At 39.9% G+C, this 12,123-nt stretch overlaps 1 protein-coding gene across 7 annotated transcripts in view; it reads left to right on the forward strand.

Moving 5' to 3' along the window:
* The window catches only part of ktn1 (kinectin 1), a 141,252-nt gene that overhangs the window by 82,077 nt on the left and 47,052 nt on the right, over window positions 1-12,123 (forward strand). For all 7 annotated transcript variants that reach the window (XM_043697723.1, XM_043697722.1, XM_043697726.1 and 4 more), the window contains 4 exons: window positions 258-326; window positions 2,491-2,528; window positions 2,608-2,698; window positions 7,835-7,903. In XM_043697723.1, the coding sequence (XP_043553658.1) occupies window positions 258-326; window positions 2,491-2,528; window positions 2,608-2,698; window positions 7,835-7,903 (267 nt within the window). The remainder of the gene's footprint in view (window positions 1-257; window positions 327-2,490; window positions 2,529-2,607; window positions 2,699-7,834; window positions 7,904-12,123) is intronic.

The following is a 12,123-nucleotide window of genomic DNA, read 5'->3' on the forward strand; positions in this document are numbered from 1 at the left end:
ACACTGTTAACTTGATTCTTTTGAAATTATTTTAGTGGAGTTGGCAGCCTTCTGAGAATAGGGTACATTAAGGTTGAGCAAGTGGAGTTTGTTTGCACGTGTAATATTGAGTATTGTCATTCAAATAATCTGCCTTTCTCAACATTGGGTAGTCTCTCGAAAAATGAAGTTCATCCTTTTACATTTTATTTTTCCCCTCACTTGATGAAAAGATATATGCTTATAAACCAAGAATACACTTTTTCTTTAATACTTAGAGTTTGCAAAAAGAGAAAAATACCTTAACAGCTGAAGTGCAGAAGCTACAGGTTCAGACATCTGAACAGGTGAGATGTACTTTTGGCTTAGTTTTTCTTTAAATTAGTTCTGTTGATCTTTTTGACTTTAGTAATTTTTAATTTGAAATAGTATAGTAATATAATGGCTACATTAATATACTAGCACCCACAGTTGGAGTTTTAAACCAGAAAATCCAATAAATATCTAAAATTTGCTGGATTATCCTGATGACCCAATGATAGCTAAGTCCCCTGGGCCAGACAACATATACCCAAAGGGCCCTTCCTGATGAAGAAGGGTTTTTGCTCGAAACGTCAATTTTCCTGCTCCTCGGATGCTGCTTGACCTGCTGTGCTTTTCCAGCACCACTGATCTAAACATATACCCAAAGTTAGTACAAGAAGCGAGGGAAGAGATTGAAGCCTATGGCACTGATATTTGCATCCTCGCTGTCCACTGGAGTAGTGCCACATGATTGGAGAGTGGCAAATGTTGTTTTTCCTTTGTTCAAGAAAAGGAATAGGGATAATCTGAAGGGTTACAGCCCAGTAAGTCTTGGGTCTGTGGTGGGCAAATTATTGTTAAGGATCCTGAGAGACAAGAGTTATGATTACTTGGAAAACCATAATTTGATTAGAGATAGTCTTTGAGAGGGGCAGGTCATGCTTCACAAACCTTTTTATTGACATCTTTGAGGATATGACAAAATAAATTGAAGGTAGAGCAGTAGATGTGGTGGTCATGTATTTTAGTAAAGTGTTTAATTAAATTCACAATGGAAAAAAGAGGTATGGAATACAAGGAAATTGGGCTGTCTGGGTATAAAGCTGGCTGCCCATAGAAAGGTAGAGGATGGCTGTAGCTGGAATGTATTCAGCCTGGAGCTCTGACCAGTGGTGTTCTGCAAGGATCTGTTTTGGGACTTTGCGATTTTTATAAATGATTTGGATGAGGGAGTAGAAGCGTGGATTAGTAAGTTTGCCGATGACACGAAGGTTCGTGGAGTGGTGGATAGTGTGGAGGGCTTTTGTACGTTGCAACAGAATACTGACAGGGCTGAGAAATGGCAGATGGAATTCAACATAGAAAAATGTGACGTGATTCATGTTGGAAGTCGAATTTGAACCCATGAACCGGGTTAAGAGCAGAGTTCTTGGCAGTGTGAAGGAACAGAGGGATCTTGGGTCCGCATCCATACATCCCTCTAAGTTGCCACCCATCTTGTTAGAATTATCAAGAAGGTGTATGGTGTGTTGGCTTTCATTAGCAGGGGAATTGAGTTTAAGAGCTGTGAGGTTTTACTGCAGCTCTAAAAAGCCCTGGCTCGACCACACTTGGTATATGGTGTTCAGCTCTGGTTGCCTCACTGTAGGAAGGATGTAGAAGATTTCGAGAGGGTGCAGAGGAGATTTACCAGGATCCTGCCTGGACTGGAAGGCATGCCTTGTGAAAAAAGTTTGAGGGAGCTTAGGCTTTCTCATTAGTGAAGAAGGGTGAGAGGGGACTTTATAAAGATGTACAAGTTGATAGGCATAGAGTGAATCGTCAAAGACTTTTTTTTTCCCAGGGCAAAAATGGCAATCACAAGGTGGTATAGTTTTAAAGTGATTGGAGGAAGATTTAGTGGAGATGTCAGAGGTAGTATCTTCCCACAGAGTGGTGGGTGCATGGAATGCATTGCCAGTGGCGGTAGTAGAGTTGGATACATTCGGGACATTTAAGTCACTCTTGGATAGGCACATGAATGATAGTAAAATGAAGGCTGTGTCGGTTAGTTTGATCTTGGAGAAGGATAAAAGGTTGGCACAACTTTGAGGACCAGTGTTCCAAAGATAGTAAAGGAGTTGACCAAACCTAAGCATCAGTTACAAATCAATCTCTCTTCACAGTACATCATTTTAGCTAACTTTGTTATTTTTACTGGATTTTTTTCTTCCATTTTTCTTCTTGTTAGCTCCAAATGTACTTTGTTTCTCTATGCTCAAAATTGCTGAAACAATTTTATTGCAGAATAGACAAAATGAGGTTTATAGACTTTTTTCTGTAAAATGATTCAAATTATCCATGATGCAGCATGGAAGAGACCAGAATTTTGGAAAGTTTTCATGAATTATGCATCACATAACACTGATCAGTGTAATGACGCATTCTTGAATGTTTCGACCTTGGAGATTCTTAATACAAATTCATCTTGCACTTTTCTGTATGCAGGCTTCAGCTTTATGTATGTTGGAACAGATGCAAAAAGGGTGAGTCACCTTGGCTGTTCAGTTTAAGCCACCATCGTTTTGTTTCCCTTGTATGAGTTTGTCATGTCTTTTTATCCAGTCTTCAAGAGCGGAATGAAAAAATAAAAACAGTTGAAGAGTTGTTAGAAACTGGACTCATTGAAGTGGCAAACAAAGGGGCAGAAATTGAGGTACGTAAAGCATTTCAAATTATCCATTATGGAGAGCAACAGATTTAGCTATATTAAGAAATCTGGTTTCTTGATTATCACAAAAGTACAAAGTTCATGAGTGATTAGCTTAAATGGTACTCAATAAATAAGGATTCATTACCTGAAATGAGAGTTCGTGTGTTTTAAACCAGATCCTTTGCTCCAACTTTCATGTGGCGCTTTTTAGAAACTTAATTGTGTTTTAAGTGCCTGTTCATGGTAAAATACCCTAGTTAGCTTTGCTTGCTTGGATGGTAGACATGTTTTCAGTCATTAAATAGACATCTCTTGTGGGTTGGACGAGGTTTATAAATAGGTGTGAGGTAGGGATGGTAGCGATTAAAGGGAAAACAACCAAGAAGAAAGAAGGCACTCACTATGCCAAGACATTGGGAAGACAATTCCCAGCCATCCGACTGTGATGCTCTTGAAACCAACAATAACCAGGGCAAGTGAAGTTGTTTCTAACTTGCATTTGCAATTCCCTTGCAGTGGAAAATGTACTTTGTTATTCAGTAAGCAGTTAGTACATCTGTATCTGCTGTGTGAGCCATTTCCAGTTCAAAGTTGCCACACAGGAAGCTGCTAAATAAGGGCACACTGTTAGGGGCAAGTTATTGGCATGGATAGGGCCTTGGCTGACTGCTAGAAGGCAGAGAGTAGGGATAAAGGGTTTTTAGGATGGCAGCCAGTGATCACTTCACTAAATGCTTCAGTGCAGGCTTGCTCAATACCTGCATGAGCTTATCCTGAAGGGTAGCACAGTGGTTAGCACTGCTGTCTCTCCGTACCGGGTACCTGGGTTTCATTCCAGCCTTTGGTGACTGTGGCGTTTACATATTCTCCATTTGCCTGTATAGGTTTCCTCTGGGTACTCCAGCTTCCTCCCTAAATCCAGAGATGTGAATGTTAGATGGACTGATCATGGTTACTAATCACTTCATGTGAGGTTACGAGTGAGTCTGGATGGGATGCTCTTTTTGGCGTGTCATTGTAGACTACATGGGCTGAATGGCTTCTTTCTGCACTGTATTCTATGACGAGTGGAGTTCCACAGAGGCCAGTGTTAGGATCGCAACTATTTATGTTATACATGAACTATTTTGGAGGTAGGAACCAAGGGCATTTTTGCTAAATTTGCAGAAGGCACAGAAGTGAAGGGATAAGTAGTGTTGAGGAAATGGGGAGGCTGTTTAAGGACTTGGACAGGCTAGGAGAGTGGGCAGAGAAGTGGCATATGGAATACAATATGGGGAAAATGTGAGATTATGCTATTTGATAAGAAAGGTCAAGACATGGACATAACCAGGGAAGGGCTTCAGAAATCTGAAGTACAAAGGGACTTGAGTCCTCATTGACAATGCAGACTCCTTTGGTAGTTATGAAGGCAAATACAATGTTCGTATTCCTTTCAAGAGGGCTAAAATACAAGAGCAGTGATGTACAACTGAGGCTGTAGAGGACTGTGGGCAGGCTGTAGTTGAAATATTGTGAGCAGTTTTGGCCTTTGTATCGAAGGAAGGATGTGCTAGGGTTGGAGGGAGTCCAGAGCTGAAAAATGTGTGGCTGGAAAAGCGCAGCAGGTCAGGCAGCATCCAAGGAGCAGGAGAATCGACGTTTCGGGCATAAGCCCTTCTTCAGGAATGGAGGGTGTGCCAAGCAGGCTAAGATAAAAGGTAGGGAGGAGGGACTTGGGGGAGGGGTGAGGTTTACAAGAATGATCCTTGGCAAAAGACTTGTCATGTGATGGGTGTTTAGGGATTCTAGGTCTGTACTCTAGAAGGGTGAGGGGAGGATCTCATTGCGATTTAGAGAATACAGAGAGGTCCAGATAGAGGAGATCTTTTCCACATTTACTCTTAGTAGGAGAGATGAGGGCCTGCGTGCACAGCTCCTGAATGAAGGGGCAACCCTTCAGAACTGAAACAAGAAGGAATTTCTTCAGCTAGAGGATAGTGAATCTGTTGAACTCATTGTCCCAGAAGGCTGAGGAGGCTAAGTCATCGTATGTAAGACCAAATGAGAGAGGTTTTGATTAGTAGGGGATCAACAATTACAGGGAGAAGACAGGAGAATGAAGTCGATAAACTTATCAATCATGATCGGATGGTGGAACAGACACAATGGGTCAAATGGCCTAATTCTGCTCTTTTGTCTTATGGGTTTATGGTCATTTGTCCTTTTGGGAACATTTGCATCTTCCAAGTTGTCAGCTTTCAGGTGAGGCATTACACAGATCCTGCCAACCACTGAAGTGGATATGGAAGTTCCTGTGATCTGAATCCAATATGGACAAGGCAAATTGTATTGGCCAAAGATATATTCAAGCATGTGAGTTTGAGGGAGAATTAGGTTGCGGATTAGCAGTTACCTTATTTAATTGGGAACAAACTGAAGGATCTAATTGGCCCACACTACTTCCTGACTCTCTTTTGAGGCAAATATTTCTTACTCTTGTCCTGCGCTCTTAGCAGGGTCACTGCAAACATTGTTTCGTGGAAGACTTGTAATTTTTAAAGAGTTCTTTGTTCACCATAGACTATAATGCCTCTGCCTTCACTCCTATTGGGAGATGAATTAATTAAGCATAGGATCTATCTTATTCCAGAAACTTGTTTGTTTCAGATAATGATATTCAAAAATATCAAGACTTCATTTTTCAAAGTCTTACTATTGCGAAATTAAGTGGCTCAAGGATCCCATATACCTGTCTTGTTGTATAACTTGACTTTAAGACCATAAGACATAGGAGTGGAAGTAAGGCCATTCGGCCCATCGAGTCCACTCCGCCATTTAATCATGGCTGATGGGCATTTCAAGTCCACTTACCCGCATTCTCCCTGTAGCCCTTAATTCCTTGTGACATCAAGAATTTATCAATCTCTGCCTTGAAGACATTTAGCGTTCCGGCTTCCACTGCACTCTGTGGCAAGGAATTCCACAGGCCCACCACTCTCTGGCTGCAGAAATGTCTCCGCATTTCTGTTCTGAATTGACCCCCTCTAATTTTAAGGCTGTGCCCACGGGTCCTAGTCTCCTCGCCTAACGGCAACAATTTCTTAGCGTCCACCCTTTCCAAGCCATGTATTATCTTGTAAGTTTCTATTAGATCTCCCCTTAACCTTCTAAACTCCAATGAATACAATCCCAGGAGCCTCCGCCGTTCCTCGTATGTTAGATCTACCATTCCAGGGATCATCCGTGTGAATCTCCACTGGACATGCTCCAGTGCCAATATGTCCCTCCCGAGGTGTGGGGCCCAAAACTGGACACTGTACTCCAAATGGGGCCTAACCAGAGCTTTATAAAGTCTCAATAGCACATTGCTGCTTTTATATTCCAACCCTCTTGAGATAAATCACAACATTGCATTCGTTTTCTTAAGCACGGATTCAACCTGCATGTTTACCTTTAGACAATCCTCGACTAGCACTCCCAGATCCCTTTGTACTTTGGCTTTATGAATTTTCTCACTGTTTGGAAAGTAGTCCATGCTTGTATTCTTTTTTCCAAAGTGCACGACCTCGCATTTGCTCACGTTGAATTCCATCAGCCATTTCCTGGACAACTCTCCCAAACTGTCTAGATCCTTCTGCGGCCTCCCCACTTCCTCAGTACTACCTGCCTGTCACCCTATCTTCGTATCATCGGCAAACTTTGCTAGAATGCTCCCAGTCCCTTCATCCAGATCATCCATAACACTGAACCCTGTGGGATGCCGCTTGTCACTGGCTGCCATTCTGAAAAAGAACCTCTTATCCCAACTCTCTGCCTTCTGTCAGACAGCCAATCCTCAATCCATGCCAGTAGCTCATCTCGAACATCATGGGCCCTCACCTTACTCGGCAGCCTCCCGTGTGGCACCTTATCAAAGGCCTTATGGAAGTCTAGATAGACCACATCCACTGGGTTTCCCTGGTCTAACCTACTTGTCACCTCTTCCAAGAATTCTAACAGGTTTGTCAGGCATGACCTCCCCTTACTAAATCCATGTTGACTTGTTTTAATCCGACCCTGCTCTTCCAAGAATTTAGAAACCTCATCCTTAACGATGGATTCTAGAATTTTACCAACAACCGAGGTTAGGCTAATTGGCCTATAATTTTCCATCTTTTGTCTTGATCCTTTCTTGAACAGTGGGGTTACAACAGCGGTCTTCCAATCATCCGGGACTTTCCCTGACTCCGGTGACTTTTGGAAGATCTCAACCAATGCCTCCGCTATTTCCTCAGCCACCTCCCTCAGAACTCTAGGATGTAGCTCATCAGGGCCAGGAGATTTGTCAATTTTAAGACCTTTTAGCTTTTCTAGCACTGTCTCTTTTGTAACGGCAACCATACTCAACTCAGCCCCCTGACTGCCTTTAATTGTTGGGCTATTACTCATGTCTTCCACTGTGAAGGCTGACGCAAAGTACTTAAGTTCTCCAGCTATTTCCTTATCTCCCATCACTAGCCTTCCAGCATCAGTTTGAAGTGGCCCAGTGTCTACTTTTGCCTGTCATTTGTTTCTTATGTATTGAAAGAAACTTTTACTATCATTTCTAATATTACTGGCTAGCCTACCTTCATATTTAATCGTCTCCTTCCTTATTTCTCTTTGTTATCCTCTGTTTTTGTAGCCTTCCCAATCTTCTGATTTCCCAGTGCTCTTGCCCACTTTATAGGATCTCTTTTTTTCTTTGATACATTTCATGACTTCCTTTGTCAGCCATGGCTGTCTAATCCCTCCCCGGATAATCTTTCTTTTCTTGGGGATGAACCTCTGTACTGTGTCCTCAATTATACCCACAAACTCCTGCCATTTTTGCTCTACTGTCTTCCCTGCTCGGCTCTGCTTCCAGTCGATTTTCATCAGTTCCTCTCTCATGCCCTCATAATTACCTCTGTTTAACTGTAACACCATTACATCCGATTTTACTGACAATATATGGCCATGCATAATGAAGTGGGCTCACTTTGCACCCATCTTAAGAATATCCTTCAGTTATAAAAGTGATTTTAATATGTCAGATCCATATTGATTGAACCCAGAAAGTTCTGGCCATTACAATGCTATATTGGGTATATAAACTGACTAAATCTTATGTTTTGTATCTTATACTCCACTTTCAAGAATTTGCGGGAGGAAAATAGAAACTTAAACCAAGAAATTCAAGAGCTTCAAATGAAAAATGATGAACAGGTAAGATAAGATATAGTTGATTTGTTTACTAGACAAGTTTAAATAAGGTTTACTTTTCAAACCACATAAAACAGACCAAATGTCTGTCAGTCTAGCGTAAACAAGCACTTAGCTAAACTGCTTCACCTTTTATGTAACTGTAAGATATGTTGCCAATCATAAATTAATAGACAGACAGAAATAAAAGCTGCCAGTTATGAACAAACTAGTTTTCATGAGAACCAGCACCTGCCTCAAAACAAAGAAATTAAGATATTCTAGTTTCACCAATTAGTTTTCTTCACTAGAGAAGAGTAATTACAGATATGAGCGTAGCTGTTAAGGGTAGTGTATCTCCCACCAAGCAAGAAGGCACTGGTTCAAGACCCAACTGATTCAGAGATCATTATGTTTTAGAGTCAAATTTTATAACATAGAAAGAGACCCTTTGGCCCATTGTTTGTGCATGACATAAATCATCCTCCTGTTCTTAACTTTCCAGCACTTGTCCCATAATCTTGTATGCTGTGACATTTCTATTGCTCGTCTAAATGTGCCATGTGAGACCTTTTATCAAAAGCCTTCGTGCAGTCCTTGTTTACACACCTAGTTATCTAAAAAAAAATCTATTGGACATGGTCTCCACTTCACAAAGTGTATCATGTCTGAACAGGTTGATTTAAAAAATGTCAAATTTATCAGAGCACTGTTATTATATAATTGAGTTTGTAATAACTATTTATTTAATGGCCAAATTATTTTTTTAGCATTCATTCTGCAGAAAAGAACAAAAATAAATACTGATGCTGACTTAATGTGCATAGTTACTTGTGAACTGACTTGTAGTTATTTGGTTTAAAAACTATACTCATTTACATATCTAGCCTTCTCCATATTAGTGAAGTATTATAGTTTTAATATTTCACATGAGTGGTAGTAATGAGTGACCCACTGATTAAAGGCAAATGTTTGAAAAAGCTCTGCTTTAGGTCCTGGATATTTGCTTTGGCATAAAGTGTTTCTATGCTGGCTGGAGCAATCATATCAGTTTTAAAAACTGAAGTGCTACTGGATGCTTTTCCTGTCTCTTCATGAATGCTTAACTGATTTAAAAACGGTTACTGTTAGAATGAAAGTTTTTTGTTTTAAAAGCAGGTTTGGTGTTTGACATATTTTCAGCTAATATCAAGCAACTGTTGAATAAGAGCATTATCCAGATTCATGTTAGACAATCCAGTTAGCTTTTTAAACCTTCTCTTTATATAGTTTGTCTTCCCCATTCAATTACCACAGATTTGGCCAGAAAATTTATGCAACAAAAACTGATTATTGGTTACTAAAAGGTTAAGTCCCTTTGTGAATTTTGTGTACTGTAGCATGAAGGGTGAAACCTTGTAGTTATATATGTGCATGGACAGTCACTCAAACTATAGTGGGAATTTCTGGCGATCCAGTACCTGAGTCATGCTTCCTTGCCTGAAATCTGGATATCCAAGCAAATGAGGAGATGATGGCCTAGTGGTATTATTGCTGGACTGTTAATCCAGACACCCAGGTAATGTTCTGGGAACCACTGTTCGAACCCTGCTGTGGCAGATGGTGGAATTTGAATTCAAATTTTTTTTTTAAAATCTGGAATTGGGAGTCTAATGTGGCCATCAATCCATTGTTCATTGTCAGAAAAAAATTACGTAGTTCACAAATTTCGTTCAGGGAAGAAAACTGCTATCCTTATCTGGTCTGGCCAACAGATGATTCTAGATCCACAGTAATGTGATTGACTCTTAACTGTCCTGTGGGCAATTAAAGTTGGGCAATAAATGCTGATGCCAGTGACACCCTCATCCTGTGAATGAATAAAAATATTTCAAATTGTGCTAATTTAAAAAAAAACGTTTTGAGTGAGTAAATGGTTTATTTTGTGTTGGTAAAACAATAGTTTGTAAAGATCAGTGTGATGTATTCACTCTTCTTTGGAAAAGATCTCTCAGACGACTGACCCTTTGAGAAAGGAAATCTCCTAGGCTTGTGATTGGATGGAGGACCCCTTTTTGATTATTAAAGAAACCGTGGTCTCTTTTGAAAGGGTTCAACTCCTATGATCCTGTATGTTGCAATAAAATCACTTTTTCATTGTTTCAAATGGTGCTGGTAGCAGGATTCACCTGTTATCCAAGGAATCAGCTGAGTGAAGCTTGTCTGCACTCATAATTGTTGTTAAGCAAGGCCAAAACTGTACACTACTCCATATGTGATTCTTGCAATGCTTCATGTAACTCTGAGCAAGCATTTGCTGCTTTGTAATTCCCCTTGCAGAAAAAAGCTAAAATTCCAGTTGACTTGCGAATTGCTTGCTGAATGTGCTTGCTTGCTTTTGTGATTTATGCATCAGAGCAAGCAGATTCTTATGTATCTGAGTTGTCCAATCTTTTTAAACTTGAATATGCTGCTTTCCTGTTCTTCCTGACAAAGTGGATGGTTTAACATCTTTTCCATTTTAAACTATGTCAATTTTTTTTTGTCTATTCATTTTTATCTACATAGCTCCCATTAAATTTGGAAGTAGTTTTGTAAACTTGAGAATTTTGAAAATCCCAATGCATCTACTAATTTGTCAGCTACTTTTTAGATGCTAGACTGAATTCCATTAGGATCTGGGAATGGTAAACATTCACTTGCAAGAACTTTGACAGTGTAGTTTGCCTGGCAATTGCAGCGGTTTTCACCTCATCCTTTTTTTTTTTTCCGGTGTGCGTGCGTGATGAATTGTAATTGCAGATACATTCTATTTTGTTCAAAAAGCATACAGTCTACAGGCAGTCAATGCATGTAACATTTTATAAATCCCTCCTTTGGAAATAGCACCAGTCTGACTCAAGATTGGGATACAAACAGGCTCTAACCTCACATCTTTAATTGTCTGAGCTGACATGTCACCTTTTTTAATAAAACTTTGCGTTATCTCAAATGTGACTTAACAGAAGTTCTGGGATTTACGTATTATTGTAAATAATATGTAAACTGAAAAGAATGTGTATACTGCACAGAGGCTTGGTTTCTCAACAAGGTAATTTGGGACCGTTTTCTCAGCCAGTAAATTCTGGCACAGCCAGTGATGCCCAATTTTCATTTTTTAAAAAAGTAATTTGCCTGTTTTATTTTTCATTTTTATTCCATTTTCAGGGAAAAAAACTAGCACTTTGATTTCTTTTAAAGAGCAAACACTATTTTGCTAGTGTCTACCACAATTTTTCAGTGATTATTGCATTTGTAGATGACTTTGTTCTTCCATCCTACTTGAACTTTCGCCATCTAAATAATAAGTAACCTCTCAATTCTTCCTCCTAAAATAAGCTGCCTCACATCTATTTGTGCTGAACTTATCTGTCACTTATTCATTTGGTAAGTAGATGTCCTGCTCCGTGTTCTCTAACCTGCGTGGGTTTCCTCTGGGTGCTCCAGTTCCCTCCCACAATCCAAAGGTGTGCAGGTTCGCTAAATTGCCCATAGTGTTAGGTGCGTTAGTCAGGGGTAAATATAGGGTAGAGAAATGGATCTGGGTCGGTTACTCTTCAGAGGGTCGGTGTGGACTTGTTGGGCCAAGGGGCCTGTTTCTATTCTGAAGGGAATCTAATCAAATCTAAAACCTCTCACCTTTTAATGCATTGTCTGAACTGAGATGTCACTTTTTTTTAATATAAAACCTTAAGTTATCTCAAGAATTTGACTGGAAAGAAGTTCTGGGATTTACATATTGATGAACTGAAATCTGTACCCATTTTGAAAGATGAAAGACTTAACAGCAATTTAGGTTTGTTCAGTATATCACATCAGTTGTTTGACACTATGACCTTTGGCTATAAATTATCTTATGATCCTGCTCCACAGCTACCTAATGAAGGAGCAGCGCTCCGAAAACTAGTGCTTCCAAATAAAACTGTTGGACTATAACCTGGTGGTGTGTTTTTTTTTTTAAAAAACGTTGTCCACACTCGTCTAACACTAGCTCCTCCATATCGCTGCTCAGTCTTGACATTCTCTCTTTCACTGGGTTTGGTGTCATCTGCAAATTTAGAAATAGGTTGATTCAAAAAGCTGCAAAATATGACTTAAAATTGAGAGAACAGCACTGATCCTTGTGGGGTACGGTTGCTTATTTTCTAATCTTCTGAATAACCGCACTAGATTTTCACACTCTAATCACTGTCCTAAAACCATCTGGCATTCCATTTTACAGTGTA

The sequence above is a fragment of the Chiloscyllium plagiosum genome, chromosome 10 (genome assembly GCF_004010195.1).
Source record: "Chiloscyllium plagiosum isolate BGI_BamShark_2017 chromosome 10, ASM401019v2, whole genome shotgun sequence".
Classification (NCBI taxonomy): domain Eukaryota; kingdom Metazoa; phylum Chordata; class Chondrichthyes; order Orectolobiformes; family Hemiscylliidae; genus Chiloscyllium; species Chiloscyllium plagiosum.